This window comes from Carcharhinus amblyrhynchos, unplaced genomic scaffold (genome assembly GCF_965287045.1).
Source record: "Carcharhinus amblyrhynchos unplaced genomic scaffold, sCarAmb.v2.hapA chromosome_186, whole genome shotgun sequence".
Classification (NCBI taxonomy): domain Eukaryota; kingdom Metazoa; phylum Chordata; class Chondrichthyes; order Carcharhiniformes; family Carcharhinidae; genus Carcharhinus; species Carcharhinus amblyrhynchos.
This window is the reverse complement of record NW_027649926.1, coordinates 148695-175228: the sequence shown is the minus strand read 5'-3', so window position 1 is coordinate 175228 and position 26534 is coordinate 148695. Positions and strand designations below refer to the sequence as shown.

Below are 26534 nucleotides of genomic sequence, written 5' to 3'. Positions count from 1 at the left end.
ATGGCTCCCACTGCTGACTACTATCCTGATCTCACTGGATGGTACAATGTGTGGCATCAGGTGAGCATTGGATTTGGTGGCCTAATGCATTTCTGCAAATAACTTGCCAATACTGGATTTATTTGGAGAATGGCTATTTGGGACCAGTATCAATGCTTAGGACATATTGGTGTCAACAGGAGAGGAGTTTCTTAGAGTTAGCTTTATTTGTGAAATCCAGTCACCAACCCAATAACTAAAATTATTATCCTGAAACTTGACCCATCAAATGTTGCTCTGATCTGTTATCCACTGCTTGCGTTTAGGTTCAAGATGGGAGATTGTGATGGAGCTGGATTCCTCCTGCAGTGAGGATTGTGCCACAGCAGTCAGAGAGGAGGAAGCAGTACAAGATATTGAGAAAATTACAATACAATTAAGCAGAGTCAACATGCTTTTATGAAAGGGAAATCATTTGAAAAATTTATTTGACAGTGTATATAGGGGAACCAGTAGATGTAGTGAATTTGAATTGCCAGAAGGAATACATGAACACGAGAAATCAGTAGGGGTAGATCATGCAGCCCATTGAACCTGCTCCCCATTCAATACAATGATGGCTAATCTTGACCTTCAGTTCCACTTACCTGCTTGCTCCCCACATTTCCTGAGAGACGAGAAATCTATCTATCGCAGCCTTAAATATGTTTAACAATGGACCATTCACAACCTTCTGGGGTTGAGAATTCCAAACCTTCACAAACTTCTGAGCAAAGAAATTCATCCAAATGATCAGGCCCTTATCCTAAGATTGTGCCCTGGTGTTTTAGATTCTCTGACCAATCTGCAATCTCTCAGCTTCTTCCTTATCAAGTGCCTTCAGGATCTTGTATATTTCAATTAAATCGTTACGATGCCTCATAAGTTATTATGCAAGACAAGAACTCATATTGATGAAGGCAATATATTAGCATGGATAGAGAATTGAATAACTGATAAGACAAGAATCTGGATAATATTTGGTTTGACAAACTATAACTGGTGGAGAACCACTGAGATCAATGCTGGGGTCTCAACTATTTACAGTCTGTTAGTGCAGGTTAGCTGGATTGGCCATGCTAAATTGTCCCTCAGTGTCAGAGAGATTAGCAGGGTAAATGTGTGGGATTCCAGGGATGGGGCTTGGGTGGGATTGTTTTAGGTGCAGGCTTGATGGGCCAAATGGCTTTTTTCTGCACTGTAGGGATTTTGAGAGAGGAATAGAAAAACAGAATATAATTTATTTGGAGACAGACTACAGAATGTTGTGGCAAAGAAGGATCTGGATATTTCTCGTACATGAATCACAAGATGCAGAAATGGAATGTTGGCCTTTATTGTGACGGGGTTGGAATAGAAAAATTGGGAAGTCTTGAACATCTGTACAATGCATTGGTGAGACAATATCCAGCGTAGTGTGTACAATTTTGGCCTCCTTATTTAAGGAGAGGTGTACTTGTATTGAAGGCAGTTCAGAAAAGATTCATTAGATTGATTCCTGGAAAGAAGGGATTGTATAATGAAGAAAGGTTGGGCTTGTACTCATTAGAGTTTAAAAGAATGAGAGATGTTCTTGTTGAAAAATGTAAGATTCTAATGGACTTCCCAGGATGAGACAATGTTTATCCTCATGGAAGTTCTCTTGCCCATATGACAATGGAAATTGGGCATTGAATATATTCAAAGCTGAGTTGTACATTTTTATGTACAAGGGACACCAGGGTTACGAGAACAAACAAAGTGGAGGCTAGGCCTTATTCAGATCTCTCATGCTCTTATTGAATGGTGGAGCAAGCTCAAAAATTCAAATGGCTTGCCTCTATTGATTCTCATGTTCAGGAACAAGTACTTAATCCATTAATGTCACTTAAATTTCAATTTATTCTGATTTTTTAAGACTGCTGTATGACGTCCAGTTGATGTTGTTTGTGGTGTGATATTTTAATGTGAATTAAACAACCTATTGAACAAATTATTTTGAATCACCATGCATTTTATTTGCTTAACATTTTGCATCATTTCCTCACTTAAAGGTGTAACATCTGACAGAATTCTTTTCTCATTTTCCCATTACCTAGAAATTATGGTCCCACGATTTACGTTCAAAATGAGGCTCAGAAACAAGGTTGTCAGCAGGTTCTATGGCTTTACGGAGAGCAACATGAGATCACTGAAGTAGGAACCATGAACATCTTTATTTATTGGAAGAATGAGCAAGGCGGTATGTGATTCAGCAACTCTAGTTCCACACCCAACTTGCAGGCCTTAAGTTTATTATCTTGTCCTATTCTATTAGCACTGACTTCTGAAAATCCAAGTTTGGTATTATCACATAACAGTTTCTGACTTCAATTTGTCTTACTTTTCCAGCTTTTTAACTGTCCTGTATAATGGGTCCTGGCTCTTCACCTGTTTTTCTCAATAATAAACAGGTTTTAACTGTGTGTCAGCCAATGAGAGGCTCCTAGTTTCAAATCTCCATCGAAGATGATGGTGAAAGCACTCTCGCCATTAATCACAATTGTTGTTGAATTGATTTCGGTCAGTATTTGAATTTTGTTTCTTTTAAAGAATTCTATATTTCCTTCTTCAGAGATGGAGTTGTTGACTCCTGCATTGGATGGTACAATCCTTCCAGGAGTCACAAGGCAGAGCTTGCTGGACCTGGCTCGACAGTGGGTAAGTTTGTATTGTGGTGACTAATCTTTATGCAATGTTTCTTTACTAGGAATACATGATGTACTTTGCGGGAGACATTGGTGTAGCGGTAATATCACTGGATTAGTAATCCTGACTATATAGAACAAAAATGCTGGAAAATCACTGCAGGTCTGGGGGAACTCTAATATGCCTCTTCTTCAGACCTAGAAGTTCTCTCCACAGATGCTGCCAGACCTACTGAATCTTTCCAGAAATTTCTATTTTTTCGGATCTCTAGCATCCACTGTATTTTGCTTTTATTTATGATGATGCTGACTAATGCTTAAAGAACAAAGAAAAGTATGGCACAGAAACAGGCCCTTCAGCCTTTTAGTTAATGCCAATCATGATGCCCTAAACTAAAAAGAATCTGCCTTTATTCGGTTGTATCCCTCTGTTCCCTCCCTATTTATGTACCCATCCAGATATTTCTTAAATGTTGCTAATGTCACTGTTTCCACAACCGCCTCTGGCAGCGCATTCCAGGCATCTCCCAGTCTCTGCATGAAAAGCTCACCCCGCACATCTCTCAAACTTTCCCCCTCTTACATTGAACCTGTGCCCCCTTGTAATTGACACTTCCACCCTAGGATTAAACCTTTGGCCAGAACTCTCCATTCACCTGACAAAGGGGCAAACCCCAGAAGCTTGTGAGTTTACTATCAAATAAATCAGTTGGATTTAAACCTGGTGTTGTCAGACTTCTTACTGTGTTTACCCCAGTCCAATGCCAGCATCCCCACAGCACATCTCTAGCTACAGATCTCCATTCTGAAAAGCACCCTTCCATCGCTACCCTCTGTCCTCTATAACCAAGCCAGTTTGTGTCCATCTAGCCAGCCCACTGCGAATCCAATGTGATTTTAGTTTTTGTACCAGTCTGCCATGTTTGGCCACGCTAAACCCTGTGTCCCCAAACAGAGTGAGGTAACTAGGGGATTTTCACAGTAACTTTATTGCAGTGTGAATGTAAGCCTACATGTGACTAATAAATAATAAATGAATAAAATAAAGTGGGACCTTGTCAAATGCTTACTGAAGTCCTTATAAATTACACCCATGGCCCTTCCCATATCAATTATCTTTGTCACCTTTTCAAATAACACCAACAAGTTGGTGAGACATGACTTTCCCCATACAAAACCATGCTGTCTGTCACTAACTAGTCCACTTTCTTCCAAATGTGCATATATTCTGTCCCTCAGTATCTTCTGCAAAAGCTTCCCCATCACTGATGTCAGGCTCACTGGCCTATAATTTCCTGTATTATCCCTGCTTCCTTTCTTACAACAAGGGAACAACACTGGCAATTCTCCATTCGTCTGGAACCTTGCCTGTGGTTAAAGACACAAATGTGCAAATCCCATCATGGAAGCTGGTGGTATATAAATTCAATTAATAAATCTGGAGTTCAAAGCTAATTGCAATAATTGTGACATGAAACTATCACTTATAAAAACCCATCTGGTTCACTGTCACTGGGTCAAAATCCCTTCCTGTCAGCATTGTGGGTGTACCTACACCACATGGACTGCAGCACTTCAAGAAGGCAGCTCACCACCATCTCAAGGGCAATTAGGGATTGGTCTAGCCAGCGATGCCCACATCTTATGGAAGAATATTTAAAAAAAAAAGTTGAATAGAGTTCCCAGCAAAATGTCAGTAGAAGCAGTAACTATAACATAGAACACTACAGCACAAACAGGCCCTTCGGCCCACGAGTTGTGCTGATCACATCAACACCTATCTATAACCCCCAATCCCATAAAACCCCATATACTCATCCAGAAGTCTTTTAAAAGACCCCAGCGAGTTCGCCTCCACCACCACTGACGGCAGCCGATTCCACTCACTCACCACCCTCTGAGAGAAAAACTTACCCCTAACATCACTTCTGTACTTTCCTCCCCGCACCATTTCAACCCGGGGAAATAGCCTCTGAGAATCCACCCTATCCATTCCTCTCAACATTTTATAAACCTCTATCAGGTCGCCTCTCAACCTTCGTCTCTCCAGGGAAAAGAGACCCAGCTCCCTCAACCTAACTTCATAAGGCATGCCTCCCAGTCCAGGCAACATCCTTGTAAATCTCCTCTGTACCCTTTCAATAGCTTCTACGTCTTTCCTATAGTGAGGTGACCAGAACTGCGCACAGTACTCCAAATGAGGCCTGACAAGGGTCTTATAAATTTGCAGCATTTCCTCTCGACTCCTAAACTCAATCCCTCGATTAATGAAGGCCAGTACACCATACGCCTTCTTGACCACCTCTTCCACCTGCGAGGCCGATTTAAGAGTCCTGTGGACCTGGACCCCAAGATCCTTCTGCTCTTCAACACTACTAAGACTCCTGCCCTTGATAGTGTGCTCGTTCATCCCGTTGGTTCTGCCAAAATGGACGACTACGCATTTATCCGCGTTTGAAGTCCATCTGCCACTTCTCCGCCCAGTCCTGCATCCTATTTATGTCCTGCTGCAACTTTTGACATCCTTCCAGACCATCCACAACACCACCGACCTTTGTGTCATCAGCGAACTTACTTACCCATCCCTCCACTTCCTCATCCAGATCATTTATGAAAATGACAAACAGCAAGGGTCCTAGAACAGATCCCTGGGGCACTCCACTGGTGACTGACCTCCATTCAGAAAAAGACCCATCCACAACCACTCTCTGCCTTCTGCAGGCAAGCCAGTTCTGGATCCACAAGGCCAAAGGCCCTTGGATCCCATGCCCTGTCACCTTCTCAAGAAGTCTTGCATGGGGGACCTTATCAAACGCCTTGCTGAAGTCCATGTACACCACGTCCACGGCACTTCCTTCGTCAATGTGTTCAGTCACATTATCGAAGAACTCAACTAGGCTTGTAAGGCACGACCTGCCCTTGACAAATCCATGCTGACTATTCCTGATCATGTCAAACCTCTCCAAATGCTCGTAAATCTTGTCCCTCAGAAGCCTCTCCATCAGCTTACCAACCACTGAGGTCAGACTCACCGGTCGGTAATTTCCCGGGCTATCTCTGTTCCCTTTCTTGAAAATAGGGACTACATCCGCAATCCCCCAATCTTCCGGAACCTCTCCCGTCTCCATTGACGACGCAAAGATCATCGCCAGGGGCTCTGCAATCACTTCCCTCGCCTCCCACAGTATCCTGGGGTATATCCCATCTGGTCCCGGCGACTTATCTATCTTGATAGAATTCGAAAGTTCTAACACATCCTCCACCTTAGTATCCACAAACTCAATCTTTTCCATCTGCTGCAAATCCGTAGCAAAATCTCCCAGATCAGCTTCCACTGTGAATACTGAGGCAAAGTACTCATTAAGCACCTCTGCCATTTCTTCTGGTTCCACACAGACCTTTCCCCCTTCACCTTTTATAGGTCCTATCCCTTCTCTTCTCATCCTTTTACCTTTCACATATTTATAGAAGGCCTTGGGATTCTCCTTAATCTTACCCGCCAAGGTCTTCTCATGACCCCTTCTGGCTCTCCTAATTTCCCTTTTTAAGCTCCTTTCTACAGTCCTTATACTCCTCAAGATCCTTAACCTCTCCTAGTTCCCTGAACCTTTTGTACACCTTCCCTTTCCTCCTGACTAGCCTTCGTGCACCACGGTTCCCGCGACCTACCAAAACCCCCTTGTCTGATCGGAACGTTGTCATGCATAGCTCCAGACAAACATTCCTTGAATATCCGCCACCTTCCTTCGGTACTTTTCCCTAAGAACGCCTCCTTCCAGTTTATTTGTCCAAGTAACTTCCTGACTTCTTCGTAACTCCCCTGGATATAACACTGTATCCTTGGTAGGAATACAGTATTGATGATTCTGTGAGTAGTGTTTCAGATCTGTCTTGCGTTCTGCACAAGTCACCCCTTACATGAACCTTGTGTCCTGTACTGCCCAAAATCTCGTTAAACATTAGCGTGATTCTGGGCATTAACAGTAAGAACTCTTGTGGGTACATTTACCATAATCCCATGCCTGCCTTTGTGTTTCTCCTCATCTTGGAAGGCAAACTGAACAACATTTTAGTGAGGCATGGTCAATTGTAAGCAAACTGATTCACTTCATGATATGAGTGAAGAGTATACAGTTTAACAACAAAACTTACCTACTATCAGCATTGTAATAACTAACTCAACAAGTCAGCGTTGTTGAACTAACTGGCACTGTTTAGGTAAACAAGATGTTTCTGCGTCTTTATTGTTCCAAATTCAAAACTGATGCACTTTTTTTCTTGGCGAGAGAAGAAGCATACCTTTTTTCCCTACCTTAGTAATTTTTCTTTGAAATGTAATTTAAAATAAGGAGGCTTAATTTTTCTGCCTCAAGATACAAGTTGGTATTTTTCTCATTTTGAGATGATGCTGGCTAGTTCACTTTGCACATCCCTGGTTAGCCTGACAAAATGGTGGCTCATCTTCCCCCATGAACTTCAGTGTTCATTTTACATGTTGATATTAGGTAGGGAATTACACGATGCTCATTGTATTAGTGAAGGAACAATTAATGAGAAGTCATGGATTAGCCTATGATGCTAGCACTATTAAGCTCTGTGTTTACTCCCAGGGCGAGTTTAAAGTTTCAGAACGAGGGATGGCAATGTCTGAATTGATTAAAGGACTGCAAGAGAATCGAGTGAAGGAGGTTTTTGGTGCTGGTACAGCCTGTGTCGTCTGTCCAGTCAGTCAGATCTTGTACCTGGGTCAGGTGGGTTTTCTTTTTTAAACAACTTTTAATTTATGGAAGGTTTTGCAAACTAGATTAAAATAGCAGCAGAACAAGAAACTAAAAATCCAAGCAAGCAATTCATGAAAAAACAAATGCAATGTAAATGAACTCCAGAATCGAGGAGGATTCAAATTCCGACGTGTACATTTCTCCAGGAGATTCCAGGTAAACAATACTGGCCTAAACTAGATTCAAGCTGTGCCAATTCAGGCAGATATGACGTATTTGTTCAATAATTCACCAATGTCCTCAGGCTCCATCCGCAAGTTGTTGCCTTGATCCCTAATGGATCTAATTCTTTCCCTGATTATCCTGTACCCATTGATATACTGATAGAGTATTTTGGGATTTTTCCTACTTTTACCAGCCAGAGCTTTCTCAAATCCCCTCTTTGCTCTCCTGATTGCTTTCTTAAGCTTCACCTTGCACTTTCTGTACCCCACTAATGCCGCTGCTGATTTGCTCCCTTTGTACCTGCTAAAAGCCTCTCTTCTTTACATTGTATCCTGAATATCTCTGGGCATCCATGGTTCTTTGAGCTTGTTACTCCTTCTTATCACTCTAGAGGGAACACATTAAGTCTGTACCGTCCCCATTCCCTTTTTGAGAGCCCCTCATTGCTCTTCCGTAGATTTCCCCACTAATAGTTGTTCCCAGTCTACCTTGACCAGATCTTAATTTTACTAAAATTCGCTCTCCCCCAATCCAAAGTTCTTTTTTGCAACTTGCCTATTTCTTTGGCCATAACAAGCATAAATTGTACTATGCTATGGTCGTTATCACTGAAACGCTCCCCCCACCACCACCTCAACCACCTGGCTGGCTTCATTCCCCAGAATTAGGTACAGCACTGCACCGTCCCTTGTTGGATCATCACGCATTGACCTAAATGCTCTCCTGTACACATTTAAAGAAATCCACTCCATACAAGCCCTGTATATCCCAATTAATGTTGGGAATGTTAAAATCACCGAATGTAATTACCCAGTTGTTGTTGTTTTTACACACTTTCACGAATTGTGCACGTATTTGTTCCTCAATTTCCTGCTGACTATCTGAGGGTCTATAATAAACACCTAGCAATGTAGTTGTCGCTTTTTTTAAATTCTGAAGCTCTACCCGTAAAGCTTCATGCCATTGCCCCTTTTTTAAAGAGAGATATCGTCTCTCCTTACTGCAGTAACCAACTAATAATGCAATATCTCTTTTTTTTTAATCCCTTTCCCTGTCTCGCCTGAAGATTGTATATCCCAGAATGTTTTCCATCCCTAACCATGTCTCTGTGATGGCTACTTTATTACAATTCCACATGTCAATCCTTTTAATTCATCTGTTTTATTTGGTAAGGGCTATCCAACTTTGGCCTACTCCCTTGAAACTTAATATATCTGCACTCCCTCTGACTTGATTGCTTTACTGTATTATGCAGTATCCCTATTCTGCTAACATTCTATGTCTCCTCCCCCTGCCAAATTAATCACTGAGGAATACAATTACCCCCATTTCTCATAAAGCGCTATGTTAAATGTAAAGAATATGTTAAATCACATGACACTTTTATGGGGATGGGGGTGCAACTTCCTTTTCCTGTAAACATCTCCCCATCTCTGCTGAGTGCATTGATTCCTTGCTAAGGTATTGTTCCATATGGACTAACAACCTTAAGTATCTTATCCAAAGGCCAGTTGTCAAGTGCAAGCCAAGTGAATGTCAGTAGGGTATTGAATTGTAAATGGTATTAGAGCAAATTCAGTTTCTCTGTTCATCTGAAATGTAAACATGCAAGGTATCAAAAGATCATTTTATATGGTTTCCTTCATTGTTCGCTGAGATTAACTATAAAACCCAGTGCTAGCCCAGAACAGGTCAGATTTTATTTTGGTGTATTTTCACACCCACACAAGTTTCTTATCCTTTGAGGAATGGTGAGGGAAATGTTGCAAGAGTCCCCAAGCTGATTTTCAACATGTTGAACTGCGCTATGTACACACTTTGTAGCTAACAAATCCTGGCTTTGGACTTGAACCTTGGGCTTTTGCTCCAGTGGTAAATGTGCTACCACTACACTACAAGACCTCCAGGTCAGATGTTGAACAAAGAGTTGGACTGCAACATCTTCTGGTCTTTGCAGCTCAACTATTTTATCCATTGAAACAGAAATAGAGACCCTGATTTTACCAGCACGACTGCCCAAGCCTCGTAAGATCACGCCTGAAGCCAACAGGGAATGCCGTTCTGCGAGACTTGCGCTCCCTGATTTCCAGGCGGTGCCAGTAAAATTAGGGCCAGAGTTTCAGTGCTTCTCTGCCTCAGTGGGCTGAATTTTCCCAGTACCCATGATGGCATGCTTGTAGATTAAGAGGAGGATCTACATCAGGATGGTACTCTGTGTTTCCCATGGGCAGGCACACAGCTGCACTGTGAATACAGGCATTCAATTAAGCTGATAATGGACCCAATTAGGTCCAGTTTAATAGGTGTACCAACGTTTCTCTCCCAGTGGAGCAGCCCCACCATGTGGACATTGCCACTTCCATGGAGGCAGCTTTCTCCATCAACAAAGCCAGAGACTCCATGCTCAAAGAGGAGACAGTCAGGAGAAAAGATTGTACATGTCGCCCAATCTATGGACCTAAGGATTTCCCATCCACTTTGAGGGGCCCAGGGTCATACAAATTTAGGGTACAGCAGGATGCCATTCAGCCCCTCATGTTGTCAGCCCTAATAACTTCAAATACATGCCTCCATGTATTATGCTTTGGATCAGCAGCATAATGGCACGGTGGCATAGTGGTTAACACTGCTGTCTCACAGCTCCAGAAACCTGGGTTTGACTCCCAGTTTGGGTTGTTGTCTATGTGGAGCCTGCACTTTCTTCCTGTGTTTGCGTGGGTTTTCTCTGGGTGCTCCTTTTCCTCCCACAGTCCAAAGATGTGTGGGTTAGGTTGATTGGCCATGTTAAAATTGCCCCTTAGTGTCCCAGGATGTGTAGGTTAGAGGGATTACAGGGTAAAATATATGGGGGTAGAGCCTGGGTAGGATTGTGGTCAGTGCAGACTCGATGGGCCAAAGGGCCTCCTTCTGCATCATAAGGTTTCTATGATTCAATGATAAAGAACCTACCCATCAATCTTAATGAGGTCAGTAGCATTGTGGTGATGTTACTGCCCTGGGGACAGGAGTTCAAATCTCACTACAGTTGCTGAGGGATTTTAATATTCAATTAATAAACCTGGAATAAAAAGCTACTGTCAGTAATGATGATCTTGAGACAATGGGAACATTATAAAAACACACCTGGTTCATTAATATATTTTTGGGAACAAAATCTGCTGTCCTTACTGGGTCTAGCCTTCGTATGATTTCAGACCCACAACGAGGGCATTGGGCAAGGGAGGGCGAAGAATCAGGTGAGAAAACCCATGTCTGGTTCCTGGCCTCAGGAATCTGTCTCCTCTGACAACATCCTGAATGTACAACTGAAGACTTGTGCACAATCTCTTGCCAATGTCTTGTCTTTGCAGCCCAGAAACAATTAAATTCAGTGATTTTTGTACTTTACCCATTTTTATTCCTTTGCCAATAGTTTCACTGTTCCATAAATGTCCTGTTTACCACACCATTTAACTTGTATTGTGCATCCAAATGTTGCTTGAATAATTTCAATGTTATTCCCACTGGCATCTGGAGTTCCTCCATTTTGATGACTATAAGAACATAAGAAATAGGAGCAGGAGTAGGCCATCTAGCCCCTCGAGCCTGCCCCGCCATTCAATAAGATCATGGCTGATCTGAAGTGGCTCAGTTCCACTTTCCCGCTTTCTCCCCATAACCCTTAATCCCTTTGCCTACCAAAAACCTATCTACCCGCGTCCTAAATATATTTAGCGAGGTAGCCTCCACCACTTCAACGGGCAGAGAATTCCAGAGATTCACCACCCTTTGAGTGAAGAAGTTCCTCCTCAACTCTGTTCTAAACTGCACCCCCCCCCCCACCCTTTATCTTGAGGCTGTGCCCTCTAGTCCTGCTGTCCTTTGAGCGGGAGGAACCTCTCCACCTCTACCCTATCCATCCCTTTCTTCATCTTATACGTCTCAATAAGATCCCCCCTCATTCTTCTAAACTCTAACGAGTACAAGCCCAGTCTATTCAGCCTCTCTTCATAGCTCAACCCCCTCAACTCCGGTATCAGCCTAGTGAATCTCCTCTGCACTCCCTCCAAGGCCAAAATATCCTTGCGCATGTGCGGTGACCAAAACTGCACACAGTACTCCAGCTGCAGCCTCATCAGTGCCCTGTACAGTTGCAGCAAGACCTCCCTACTTTTATATTCAATCCCCCTCGCTATGAAGGCCAGCATCCCATTTGCCTTCCTGACCACTTGCTGCACCTGCAGACTGGGTTTTTGCGACTCATGCACAAGGACCCCCAGGTCCCTCTGCACTGTAGCATGCTGCAGCTTTTCGCCCTGTAAGTAGTAGTCCTTCCTACTATTATTCCTACCAAAGTGGATAACCTCACACTTGCCAACATTGTATTCCATCTGCCAGGTCCTCGCCCACTCGCTCAGCCTATCTACATCCCTCTGCAGACTTTCTACACCCTCCGCACAATTTGCTGTTCCACTTATCTTTGTGTCATCAGCAAATTTCGACACCTTACACTCAGCTCCCTCCTCCAGATCGTCTATATACAATGGTAAATAGCTGGGGCCCCAGCACCGATCCCTGGGGCACTCCACTAGTCACCAACCACCAATCCGAGTAGCACCCATTGACACCCACTCTCTGCCTCCTATTTGACAGCCAATCCCCTATCCACGCTAACACTTTACCCCCAACTCCATGCCCCCTAACCTTCTGTAACAACCTTTTGTGCGGCACCTTATCAAACGCCTTCTGAAAATTGAGAAACACCACATCCACCAGTTCCCCTCTATCCACCGCACAAGACACATCCTCATAGAATTCTAATAAATTCATCAGACACGACTTCCCCTTAACGAATCCATGCTGCGTCTGCTCTATCAAACAATTCTTCTCAAGATGCCTCGCTATTTCCCCTTTGATGACGGATTCAAGCATTTTTCCTACAACAGACATTAAACTAACCGGCCTATAATTCCCTGCCTTTTGCCTGCTATTTGAGATTACATTATAGTTTTTGCAAACTGGATTTCGGCTTTCTTCATTCACTTTGAAAGTTTGACTTTTTAAAAAGCTGACTTTGGAAAAGTTTTTATTTGACCACTCCCTGTTCAAACAATTCAATCCAAAGGGGCATGAGGGTCCTTTTCAGAGTCCAACTTAGATTCAAAGCTGTATTCTGAACTTGACAATGACAAGTATTGTGTTAAACAACATATCAATTAATGATAATATGACAATTACAATTGATAATATACTTGTAAAAATAAAATTAAGTTAAAAAGTTAGAAGGATAACTTTATTGAAAGGAGAAAGCACTTAGTATATAGCTAAAGAAAAAAGCCATAAACAATAACCCCAAACTGGTCTGTCCCATGACAGCTCCCCAAATTAATACGCACCTTACCATCCCTTTGATACACTACCGAGTCGCTGTATAATTCCCAACAGTTGGTCACCACGGCCAGTTTCCTCATGTCTTCAGTGGTGACTATTCCACAATGGCTGCAGCACTAAGTCCCAGCAGCAGTGTCCCTATTAATCCAAATTCTTGGCTGCAGTCCAGCCTTTTGAAGCCTGGTACAGTCCATCCCAAAAAAAGAATCAACTTTTATCAGTTCTCACCAGGACTTGAAGGTTAAGCAGACTTTGTAATATTCTTTATGCTGCTCTTGTTGGTACCTTCTCATTTGCCATCAATCAAGTATTATGTCTATCAATCAAACTTCATCTGTCTCAGGTGACCACACCATGTAAGAATACTCAGCGACTTAAAGTTAAGTTGAAGGTCCCATCCCACCCTCCCCACAGACGTCACAACCACCCCACCATTAAATAATAATTTTTTAAATATGCTAAGCTGGTTCATGTTCTCACTGGGTAGGAACCAGATTATACCGGTTGCAGGGGCTGGGAGAATCCCAAAAGGCATTCACCCTGGTGCTTAATATGCAATGGCCTCTCCCCCCACAAATCTCTGGCTCCATACCACACCAGCACAATTCTGCACATGAGTGCACAGAGCTGAAGAATTACTGCTGTTGTCCAAATACCAGCTGCACAGCCACTATATCTGAAAAACAAGGTCTGAAGAAACTGGTCATTAATGGTTATTATTAATCAAAGCACAATCATTCCCTGAGTTAAAATCAATATCTATCAAGTGAAATTAAATACAAAGTGACTTTAGCTATTTACTCTAGGCTTAAAATCAAAGCACAAATGAAATTCAAAATAGAAAGTTATAAAAATGAATGGCAGCGGGCCTCAGGTTTACAGGTGCTGATGAGAATGGGCTCTCATCCTCTTCTTTCACTATTTCAATTTCCCTCTGCTAATTATAGTATCTTGATGGTAAGAGCAGGACTGCTAAATGTGGTGCATGATTCACCATTTGACTGAACAAAAGATGTGAGGTGTCACCCATGTTTCACTGCTAGTGTGTGTATAGAAACCAATAGGGCCACTCAAAGGAAACAAAGTGAAGGGAGAAGAATTAACCGATCAGGTTGGAGAGAGAGAAACTGCAAGCGTGGATCACTGTCATTTGCATAAATTTGACTGGTGTGAGCCAATGATTTTGGGTCAATTAGGCAGTAGAAACTGAAATAAATATTTGCTGGTAAAGTGAAAATTTCACATTAAAGCACAGTAACTGTTCCCCAAGGAAGAAAGGTCAATAACCAAAGGACAGATTTAAATTGCTTTGTTATTGAAAGCAGCACAAGGATTTTGTTTTTTGCTCATGGAGTGCTACAATCTTTGCACTCTCTTGTTTCGGTCACTGATCTAAAGGCATTCCTCGCTCTTGGCTGTCAGATTCAGTAATTTTTCCAATTTCCTAACCATGATGTTTAAAAAGAACCAGAAAACAGGACATCATATGTCAGAGGTCAAAGACTCGCGTAATAGAATAAGTTAAAAAGATAGTCATGGTATGTAGCAACCTTATTTTTCATACATGTCAATGATTGAATGCTGTAGATAAAGTAGTTGTTTTTCTGTCTCTTTCTTTAGAACTATCAAATTCCCACCATGGAGAATGGTCCAGAGCTAGCTAAACGTTTCCTGAAGGAACTAACAGATATCCAGGTAGAATTTCAGCTTCTTAAACTAAACTTTGTAATTTGTCTGACTGACTCTTGCAAGATAAAGGTGATGACTGCATATAACTACTTGTGTACCGTTTCAATAGAGATAGTATCTTCCTGTTAAATAGCATGGCATCTTTATAAAGCATTCTGGCATAGTGGCACAGCGGTTAGCATTGTTGCCTCACAGCTCCAAACCCAGGTTCAATTCCCGGCTTGGGTCATTGTGTGGAGTTTGCATGTTCTCCCCATATCTGTGTGGGTTTCCTCCCACAGTCCAAAGATGGGTGGATTGGCCATGCTAAATTGCCCCTTAGTGTCAGGTGGACTAGCTAGGGTAAATGCATGGGGCTATGGGGGTGGGGCCTGGGTGGAATTGTGGTTGGTGCAGACTCGATGGGCTGAATGGCCTCCTTCTGCACTGTAGGATTCTATGATCCTATAAAATGGAGGAAATGATCAGGAGCTGTTTATATTTGAAGTTTTCCTCCTTTCTATGTGCTAAAAATATTATTTTTAATAGTTTAACAGTTTAGATCAGAGTTGAGGAGGAACTTCTTCACTCAAAGGGTGGTGAATCTCTGGAATTCTCTGCACGTTGAAGTGGTGGAGGCTACCTCGCTAAATATATTTAAGTCACGGGTAGATAGGTTTTTGACAGACAGGGGAATTAAGGGTTATGGGGAGACAGCGGGAAAGTGGAACTGATCCACTTCAGATCAGCCATGATCTTATTGAATGGCGGGGCAGGCTCGAGGGGCTAGATGGCCTACTCCTGCTCCTATATTTTATGTTCTTATTATCTTCAGCCCAGAGATCAGCTACCTCTCCTTGTGATAACACTGCCTGGAAGTTACTTTAAAGTGGCCATGTGGATCATGGTGATTTTGTTAGAGTTCTTTAATGAAGTGACCGAGAAGGTTGATGAGGCTGGGCAGTAAATGAAGTATATATGGACTTCAGTAAGGCTTTTAATAAAGTTCCACATGGTAGGCTGCCCTGGAAGGTTAGATCATGTGGAATCGAGGGAGTGCTGGCAGGTTGGATATACAATTGGCTTGGTGGTAGGAAGAAGGGCAATGGTGGAAGGACACTTGGAGGTCTGTGACTTGTGGTGTGCCTCAGGGGTCAGTGCTGGGCCCACTGCTGTTTGTCATCTACGTCAGTAATTTGGATGAGAATGTACAAGGCTTGATCAGTAAGTTTGCAGATGAGACTAAAATAGCTGGAATTATAGACATTGGGGAAGATTATCAAAAATTGCAGCAGGATCTCGATCAGCTGGGGAAGTGGGCTGAGAAATAGCAAATGGAGTTCAATACAGATAAGTGCGGGGTGTTGCATTTTGTAAAGTCAAATCAAGGTAGGACTTTCACGGTGAATGGTAGGACCTTATGGAGTATCGTGGAACAGAGTGACCTTGCAGGTCAGATGCAAGGTTCTCTAAAGGCGGAGTCACAGGCTTTTAGCGTGCTGGCCTTCATCAGTCAGAGTATTGAGCATGGAAGTTGGGACGTTATGCTTTGGTTGTACAGGATGTTTGTGAAGTCGCACCTGATGTATTGTGTTCAGTTTTTGTCGCCTTGCTACAGGAAATATGTTATTAAACTGATTAAAGTTAAAGTGATTGAAGTTATTTTATTATTGTCACAAATAGGCTTATATTAACACTGCCGTTAAGTTGCTGTGAAAATCCCCTAGTCGCCACACTCCAGTGACTGATTGGCCACACTGAGCAAGAATTTAGCATGGTCAGTGCACCTAACCAGCACACCTTTCAGACTGTGGGAGGAAACTGGACAACTCGGAGGAAACCCATGCAGTCACGGGGAGAATGTGCAGACTCCACACAGACAGTCACCTGAGTGGGAATCAAACCTGTGTCCCCGATGCTATGAGGCAGCAGTGCTAACCATTGTGGAGAGAGTGCAGAAGACATTTAGAAGGATGTTGCCAGGATTCAAGGGACTGAGTTATAAGGAGAGTTTGGACAAGTTAGGATCTTTTTCTTTGGAGTGTAGGAGACTGAGGGATGATCTTTATAGTGGTGTATAAGATGAAGAGGCATCGATAGGATGAATGCACTCGATCTTTTTCCAAGGGTTGGTGAATCGAGAAGTAGAGCGCATAAGTTTAAGTTAAGAATTAATTGGAACCTGAGAAGCAAACTTTGTATGCAGAGAGTGGTACATATGTGGAATGAGCTGCCGGAGGAAGTGGTTGAGGCAGGGCCACTGACAACATTTAATAGGCATTTGGACAGATACATGGATAGGAACGTTTTAGAGAGATATGGGCCAAATGCAGGAAATGGAGTTAACTTATATGGGCATTTTGGTCAGCAGTTTGGGCCAAAGGCCTGTCTCCGTGCCGTGTATTCTATGATTCTACGAGAGTTGACTTTAATCAAGTCTGAGACACCTCATCATAGGAAGCTAAATTGCCATCTGAAAAAGCAGAGTAAAAGACTGCAGAACGTGTATATTTAACAATAAGACTTTTATAAAAATATTCTTGGGATGTTGATGTTACTGGAAAGGCTGCTATTTATAGTCCATCCCCTGAACTTTGTGACAGTTTGAAACCAGTAATTCAATGGAATTACTTCCTAGACCACTTCTGAGGCATTAAAGAGTGACCATGTTGGTATGAAATTGAAGTCACTTTGTCTCAGATGGAGTAATGTTGCAGACTTCCTTCCCGAAAGGATGATGATGAATCCATTATTATTGTTTACAAGAATCCCACAGCTTTGTATTTCTGAAGATACATTTGAATATAGAATTGTGGGCTTTGAATGGAATATATTTGAATGTTTACTTTTTACATGAAAGGGAACTGTGACTTAAAGTTTTCTTTCTCCTCTTAGTGCAGGAGGAATAGAAACACAAAGAAAAAAAAGGATGTGGGTTTTGTTGGCTAGGCCAGCATTTATTGTCCATCCCAATTGCCCTGGAGAAGGTTGTAGTGAACTGCCGCCTTGAACTGCTGCAGTGGTGTAGATATATCCACAATGCTGTGAGAGGGAGTTTCAGGATTTTGACCCAGTGACAGTGAAGGAATGGCCAATATATTTCTAAGTCAGGATGGTGTCTGACTGGAGGAGAATTTGGCAGTATTCCCAGGTATCTGCTGCTCTTGCCCTTCTAAATGGTAGTGGTGGTGGTTTGGAAAGTGTTACCTAATGTCAGTGGTGGAAGGAGTGAATCTTTGTGGAAGGGATGCCAATCACATGGGGCTGCTATATATATCCTGGATGGTGCAGAGCTCCTTGAATGTTGGAGCTGCACTCATCCAGGCAAGTAAAGAGTATTCTGAGTCTGTTGAATAGTTGAGGATCACAGCCATCCATTTCCCAGTGTAGATGCTACCTGCTATTTTCTGTGGGAGTTTCCTAAATTAAAAATACGCAAGGTAAACGTTGATGGACCAGGGAGTGAAATCAGTTCCAGAACCTTGGAAAACTTTTTGAGAAGGCACACAGCCCTGGTATTAAAAGGTGCACCATGGAATGAGAGATTTACATTGCAGAGTAATCACTTAACCATCTGCCAGCAAACTAGAGTGGGGTGATGAGGGGAAAATGAAATAACATAGCTCTGGAATTAACAGCTGGAGATGTTAGCATTTTGGAACTCTGTGCAATGGGAGAAAATGCATTCTTTTACTTTTTTTTCTCCCAAAGGCTGTGAATCCTACTGGTTGTACCATTCCACAGATGCCAAGTGTCCATTTGGCGTCTTGCCCAAGTAGGCATTCTTCATGCCTAAGTCTGATGTTTATGAACTGTTCAACACTGAAGGAAACCCGAGTTAACTTGACCCCATCCTTGTCTGACATTGCCGTACATGCTTTTCAGCAAAGGTGACTAATGTTGAGTGATGAACCTTGGCTGATCTTTCCCTCACTGACCCAGGGGTCCGAGGGCCAATTATAACAGTTTGGCTATTGCCCTGGTATTTTCCAGGGAATCTGGTTTGTCTGGCTGTGGCATTCAGTCACTCTGCTGGGAAATGAGAACAATGTTAATCCATTGCAGTCCTTTACCTGGATATGGTTGTGTTTCTCTGCTGTCAGCATTATAACTCAGGAGTGTTATGGGGAGGAAGAATTGGCAAAGTAGCACATGGTACAAACATCATTGTATTCTAATTTCAGTATGGTCGGACCTCGAGCAACTGGACTCACCTGGTGATTTAAGCGCTGGACGTCTGTTTCCCATTCCACACAGCCCTGAGCCAGAGGCCATCTGTTTCACTTTGTAAGGATACGTGATATCCTTTGCGTGCTCTTGAGGGAAATAGCTGACATTTATTAATCTTATTCAATGATAGATTTTGTCAAATTTGGATTCAGTGGTGCTGTCTTTTTTTAGATTTATTGTTCTGACTAAATATATATTAGTAATTGCATAGCAACAATGTTATTGCTGTTTTATGGAATTTTGGAAATTAAATTCTAATTGACGTCAGTGACTGCCCAAAGCTTTTAGTGTTACCAAAGTGCTTGGAGTTACTGACCCTGGTGGACTGAGAATCTCTCCACTCCAGACATCAGAAGAAATCATTCATGCTGGAAGAACTGAGAAATGTTTATCCCTGTGCAATCTTAGCTCCTGTCTTGACAATTAAAGCAGAGAATGTTGGGAACTTATAGCAGGTCTGTTCGTGACTGGAAGAGGAATGTCTATGCTATCAGACCTGATCTCAGGGCATTAAGATAACATGGCCTTTTTCTTTCCAATATAGATTAACTGCTGTGCATTTTTATATTTTTGGAACAGAATTTAGTTTTTCATTTTTATTCCACAGGCCATAATAATCAGTGCAGGTTTCTGAGTTACCTGCTTTTCCTGGGTTAGAAACCAAGAGCTGGTGACTCACTTACTGTCAGCCTCTGGATCAGACAATCTGAATACAGCCTCTGCTACTGACAAATTACTGTTTGCATCAGTGTCTTCCCTATACTTCTATTCATAATGGCTGCTAGGAATGCATTAAGTTGTTAGTGATTGCACTGACCAGTTTAAAACAAGAGCATATTAAAAATGTTACCTGCACAATGTAAATAATTCAGCATTTAACAACTTCTTAAATATATGACTTTTGCTGCATTCGATATTCCTCACCAAGTCAGTAACACATTTGCAAATCTCTGCTTGTCTCTCATTGATCGACCTTGAAGGTACATAAGCTGATGCACACTACTAACGTGTGTTTCTCTTTCTGTGCTTTTTATCCTTCAAAATTCTCCATTTAGTATAGAGTGCCTGGCTTCCATACCGTGCCTACACATACTAGATGATTAAGGTTACAGCCTGGGGAGGAAAAATGCTTGACGACAAATCTGATGAACAAACCTGGATTCCAATGAAAGGTCATAGATCTCTGTTTTTCTCCACAGATGCTGCCTGACCTGATGAATATTTCCTGCGTTTTCTGTTTTTATTTTAGAGTTTCATACTTTGACAGCATGTTACTTTTGTGTTTGACAACAAGCTCAGAGACTGAGCTCATAGGTATAAAATGTAACAGTAACAAGAAAACATCAATGCTGCCAGTTTTTAGCTAGTCAGTCAGCACCTGTAAGAGGCAAACAGTTTAATGATAAAGGTGGAGATGTTGCATAATTCAAAATGAAGAATCTCCCCACAAATCAATAATCTGACATGTCTCTGTGATTATGAGCACTTTCAAGTTTTCCCTGGTTGCTATATGGTCATGATCATTGTGGAAGTCACAGATCCAATCATTAGTGGTAGGAGTGAAATTAGTACTGCTTCACAATCTCAGTCAAGTAATAGATAAATCAAGCAATGCAGTAGATTTGTTCCAAAAATCCTACACCAATTGGATTGAATATCTAGGACTGGCCTTTCTCATCTTGTGGGCATTTTCTGTTGCAAAACAGAGTATTTCATTCTTATTTAACTTCAGTAGTGTTTTGTGGCCTTGTGTATATTTGCATATCTTGGTGTGACCATGTGTTTTTTAACAAGCCTAAGTGTGTATCTGCATGTCTGTATCCACAAGCAGCTCTGCGTGCATGCATATATTCATGTATCTATTTATGAATGTATATACACGCACACATCCATATGTCTATCCACATGCATGTCCACGTTTGTAAATTTACACCACCTGTATGTATATAAATAGTCTCGTTATTGCTGCTTACAATATTGATTTAAAAGCTGCATTTAATTGAGCTGGTATGTCACAAATTATGCAGAACTTGTAATTGTTGATGTTGGGCCTGCAAGTTTAACTACTTGAACTGGTTTCTGGGAACAGCTGAGATTGTGTCCTAGCCCTAGCTAGGTTGAAGGGAAGGTTAAAAAGAGGTTTCTTTAACATCTGACTGCTTGACTTGAAAGTAATTGATCCAATTATGCCATTTACCAGCTATCTAAACTCTTAACTAAGCTATGCAATCGTCAGTGTGTATCTACTTGAATTAGATAACTATAAGGATGTTACAGTGGTCACTTCCTGACACTTTTTCACCCTATGCCCTTTCCCAACCTTGCAAACATTGATATTCATAACTTTCACTTATCCTGAACTTTTAAAAGTTATTCAGCATTACATTACAGCTCAATGTTTCAAGTCTTCAGCTTGCTTAAAATTTCTTTCTACGCTCTCAACTGAATCACTAAATGGAGCTGTCTTTTCCACAGCTAGGTGACCAACCTGGGGTGAGGTGAGGAAAAGGATGGAACAGCAGGAATGAAATCTCAGTCATCCAGCCCATTCTACTCACTGATAATAGTGGCAGTGGTGGGGAGATATATATCAGACAAGCACAAAAAGATGTTTTGAGATGTTAGTGTGGGCGTCAGGCCTTGAACCCAGTAATTCAAATGCAGTCTTTGCAATGGAAGGTCAAACCTCCCATCAAAAAATAAATTGAATCTTTTTTCACTTCCTGCCATGGTTCTGTGTTGATGGAGGAGGAACTGGATCATTCCATTGCTTGCACTCACATTCTAATTCCTTTTCAAGTGGAAAGATGTTCCAAAAAGTAAAAATCCCAACTGATTTAATCATCTTACGCTTTCTTCAAGCCAGACTCTAAAGTAGTCTGATGAAATGGTGATAGTTCTCATTGATTCTTGACTGGAAAATTATATTGTCCATATTTACTGTGTACTGCTGGATGTGTGCGGAAATGATTGTCATCTGTTAGAGGTAACAAAAAACTCAAAACATAAAAAATAACTGTGGATTCAGAGAATCAGCGTGAGGACAAAATACTGTATTGGATAGATAAAGGGAAGCAGGAAGTTGTCCCAGCTCTTACTAGCTGCCCAGTGCTGCATTTTCTAGTTTTACCTCTATAATCACATGTTTGCTTCATTTCAGAGCAGGGAAAAGCCAAAGGGAAAAAGTTTTGCAAAACAAGTAAAAGTCGCCATTGTCCCAGATGCCCATAGGCTGACCGGTAGTGATTTAACCTGAGGATCACCACACCTCAGGCAAGGTCAAGAAGGGAATTTGAACCTGCTGTGTTGGAATCGTTCTGCATCCCTATCAGCTAACTGAGCTAAACAAATCCCCACAAACCAAATAGATGATGATGTAACAACTGCTGCAGTCAAACTACCTCAATGCAGGTGCTGAATGTGAAACACAGACCTTACTATGCAGGATTTAAGAAGGGAAAACTCCAACTTGGAGTTTGGGCAAATGAGTAAGTAAACAATCATTTTTAAATAAGAATGACAGTGTGCTGGGAATTAAAAAGTTAGTGGGTAATTGCTGGGATTGGAAGATTATTCTGTGGAAGAAGGTGTCTGTGTGGAGAGGTTTGTGCGCGGGGAGGGTGGCTATCTAGAGCGGTTAATACTTCGGTGGGGTGCTATGCGGGGAGGTTAGTGTGTGAGTGAGTGTATTGTAGGGACAGCTATTGTCACCAGACTTCATAAAGGGTAGTTTTGGATAAGAATCTAGAAGAGTGAAAATAAACTGTTTCTGTTGATCATTTCTGTCAAATTGCCATAGTTTGACAAGGTTAAACTTAAGCCAGGCATTGTCAGCTTGTTGTCATTCTGAGTCTTGGCTATGCTTTGTTGCAATGCTTGGTGGTACTGTTTAATGTTCAAACATCGAATTAGAAATGCCATTTGAACAGTGTGCTGATTGCTGTCCTGCCAATGCTTGTTGATGGGGATAATTCCAGATGACTGAAATGCAAGCTGTCTGCTGGACCTGAGGTGTGGGAAGGAGCTTGGTTACAGATTTTCTGGTTTGTACACAGTGGCTTTCACAGTGCACTCCCTCTTCATGATTGCAAGATTTAATTTCTGTATCTATTATTCATTATATCTATTCTCAAATGAAACTTGTTGCTGTAATTACCATTGGAGGCCTTAGGCAGCTGTATACAGTAGGTGGATTGACAGACAGGCTGCTATTAGATTGGAGTTGCTCGTTGCAATTATACCTGAATGTCTGACTGAGAATTTGAAGTGTTACGGTTTCAGCTGTATAAAGACCCTTGTCTCCAAACCTTGGGTTACTCTCAACGTTTGATAGTTATTCATCTATTTATAAAAATATGAAGCTTCATCTTGTGTTTTGCCAGTTTTTTTATAAATGGCCATTTTCTCATTCTAAATTAATATACCTGGTGGTATACATTTATGTCTGCCTGTATATTTGGCTGTCACTGTCTATATGTAGCCATGAGTATATTTGTATAGTTCCACCTTTTGAGTTCTGCGTGCTGCTTATTAATCCACATTAATTTCATTGTAACAACCGTCTTGTGCACTTGGACTGTTATCAGATCATTTTGATAATGCAAAAATAAACCTGCTTTAAAAAAAAGGTGTTGTTGATTTTATAAAAGGTGGTTAAAGTGCATGCATACCTTACCTACACCTAGGTGCAGCTATTCACTTGAATAATGTCATACCAATGGTAGAGATTTCTGTTGATCAGCACCAAATCATAGGTATGTTTGTTTGCCTAACTATACTGAATATTTGAACACATCTGTAATTATAACGTACTATAAAGGATGCATTTACACAAAAGATAATTTGGTCCAATTTTCTAATAGTGGAGCCAGGGTAAAATTCCAGACAGCTGGTTTTGAAATGTAAGAATATAGTTCAGATGAAATGTTTCCCTCAAACAAAGAAAATTACAGCACAGGAACAAGCCCTTTGGCCCTCCAAGTTTGCACCAACCATGCCACCCGACTTAACTAAAACTCTTTATCCTTCCTGGACCATATTCCTCTATTTCTATCCTATTCATGTACTTGTCAAGACACCCCTTAAAAATCACTATAGTATCTGCTTCCACTACCTCCCCTAGCAACAAGTTCCAGGCACCCACCACCCTTGGTATAAAAGAATCTGCCTCGTACATCTCCTTTAAACCTTGCCCCTTGTACCTTTAAATCTGTGCCCTCTAGTAATTGACTGTTCCATCCTGGAAAAAAGCTTCTGACTATCCACTCTGTCCATGCCCCTCATAATCTTGTAGACGTCTATCCAGTTGCCCCTCAAGCTCCGTCGTTCCAGTGAGAACAAACCAAGTTTCTCCAACCTCTCCTCCATAGCTAATGCCTTCCATACCAGGCAACGTCTTGGTAAATCTCTTCTGTACCCTCCCCAAAGCTTCCACATCTTTCTGGTAATGTGGCGACCAGAATTGGTATATTCCAAGTGCAGCCTAACCATAACTAAGATTCGATAAGGCTGCAACGTGACTTGCCAATTTTTAAACTCAATGCCCCAGCTGATGAAGAGTCATGAGATTGAACATTTGTCTGTCCCAAATTCACTGAAAACTCAGTTATTGCTGGAAAGTCTATGTCCATGATTGTTTTTGTTCCCTACAGTCCCTCATTTAGTCATGCTGAGGCCACAATTCATTCACACTGCAATTCTGACAGAAGAATTTTGGGAGGAACTTTTTCTATTTCAACAAAATGTTGGCACAGGACTAGCCTGTTAACATGTTACATTTGTTCATTTTCACTTTAAATGGTACCATTTTTCTGGTGGTGATAGGACTGAGATGTACACATACAAGTATCATGATGGCAGGGCAAGATGAGAGGGCTGTTTGTTGAAAAACATTCTCTATACTGAGCTTGAAAAACAAGCATACAGTACAAAACCAGGGAAGTAATGTTAACCCTGTTATAAATCAATACTTAGGTCCTGACTGCATTATTGTGCCCACATCTAGTCACCAAGAAACATTAAAGAGGATGCTGCTAGGGAAGATGCAAGATTTCAGTTTTGTAAAGAAACTAAGATTGCTTTCCGTAAAGAAGGCAGAGGGAAGCTGGAAATTGGCCAATTAGCCTAACATTTATTGTTGGAAAAATGTTGGAATCAAATATGAAGGAAATAATAGCACATTTAGAAAACCAAGATCTATTCAAGCAAAGCCAACATGGCTTCATGAATGGGAAATCGTGTCCGACTACATTGTTTGGAGTTTTTTGAGGAATTCTCAACCAGAGTGGTTGGAGGGAACCAGTAGATGTTATATTTGGTAACTCTCAAATGGTTAAGTCATAAGAATCCTTGGTGCCATGGTGTTGGAGGTAATATATTGCATGGATAAGAATTGGCTAATGGGCAGAAAATAGCAAGTGGGGATAAGGGGTTCTTTTTCAGGTTGGTGACTTGTGAGCAGTAGAGTTCCACAATGATCAGAGCAGGGACCACAGTTGTTTATAATATAAATGAATGACTTGAAAGGGAGCAAGTGTACTATAGCCAAATTTCCAGACGACACAAAAATAGATGGAAAAGCAAGTCTGAGAGGGATACAAATAGTTTATAAAGAAGTATTGATAGATCAAGTAAGTGGGCAAAAAGTTGGCAAATATAGTATAATGTGTGAAAATGTGAAGTTGTTTGGTTTGGAAAGGAGAACAAAAGAACAGAGCATTATTTAAATGGAGAGAAACTGCAGAAAACTGCAACATAAAGGGACCTTGGGTATTGTGCATAGTAATCAGGAAGGCTGATGGAATGCTGATCCTTATTTCAAATAGGTAAAAGAGTAGGGAAGTCATGTAAGTTAAACTTAACTTGCAGTTCAAAGTGCGTACATTTCCAAATTGCAGAGACCACACACATGAAGAGAAATACTGCAGGCACAGAGACTCAAATGTAAAAGTCTGTGCAATCTTAAAATGGAGCTATTGGAAGAAAGGAAAAGTTACAGGAAAAGGGAAACTGGCTTTGCTAGCTTAGGGACTCTCTAGCATTGCACAAGCTTCTTCCCAGGATGGAAGAGTCAATTACTAGAGGGCACAGATTTAAGGTACGAGGGGCAAGGTTTAAAGGAGATGTACAAGGAAGAGAAGCAAAACTGAAGAAAATATAAAATCTTGAAGCCAATAACCAAAAATGATGGGAAAGGGGAACATCATGGATGCATTTGATGAGGATTGAGAGACCTGGTACTCATGAAGAAAGATTCCAATGTTATCTCCAAGCAAATCAAATACCAGATGACCTTAAGGTTATAACGTTTCTCAGTATAGTAGCATGCAAGCTTTAGTCCATCCAGAAAAGCCAAGAGTTAAACTACGATAAACTGACCAAAGTCTTCAAGGAGAATTTCTCATCTAATCCGCTTGTTATTGCAGAACGATTTAGGTTCCATACCAAAGCCATCAGGAAGGCAAAAGCATTTTGCAGTTCATGACAACCTTAAGAAGGTTAGCTAAGTTAAGTACTGTGAATTTGGTGTGTTGCTTGTCGTAGGTTGGTACATGGATTCTGGAATGAAGCTATTCAGAGAAAGCTTAGCTCTGAAATCAGCAGTGGGCACTATAGTGTTAATGGAGCTGGCTGCGAA

The 26534-nt window shown here is 41.5% G+C and overlaps 1 protein-coding gene across 2 annotated transcripts in view; it reads left to right on the top strand.

Annotated features, from left to right (window-relative positions):
- bcat2 (branched chain amino-acid transaminase 2, mitochondrial) overlaps positions 1–20220 on the top strand; it is a 61104-nt gene extending 40884 nt beyond the window's left edge. The window contains exons 7-11 of one of the 2 annotated variants that reach the window (XM_080183223.1): positions 2097–2239; positions 2612–2697; positions 7295–7435; positions 14621–14695; positions 18853–20220. In XM_080183223.1, the coding sequence (XP_080039349.1) occupies positions 2097–2239; positions 2612–2697; positions 7295–7435; positions 14621–14695; positions 18853–18894 (487 nt within the window). In that variant the 3' untranslated portion in view covers positions 18895–20220. The remainder of the gene's footprint in view (positions 1–2096; positions 2240–2611; positions 2698–7294; positions 7436–14620; positions 14696–18852) is intronic. The other variant, XM_080183224.1, reaches the window with a different exon arrangement.
- Positions 20221–26534: the final 6314 nt, after the last annotated feature.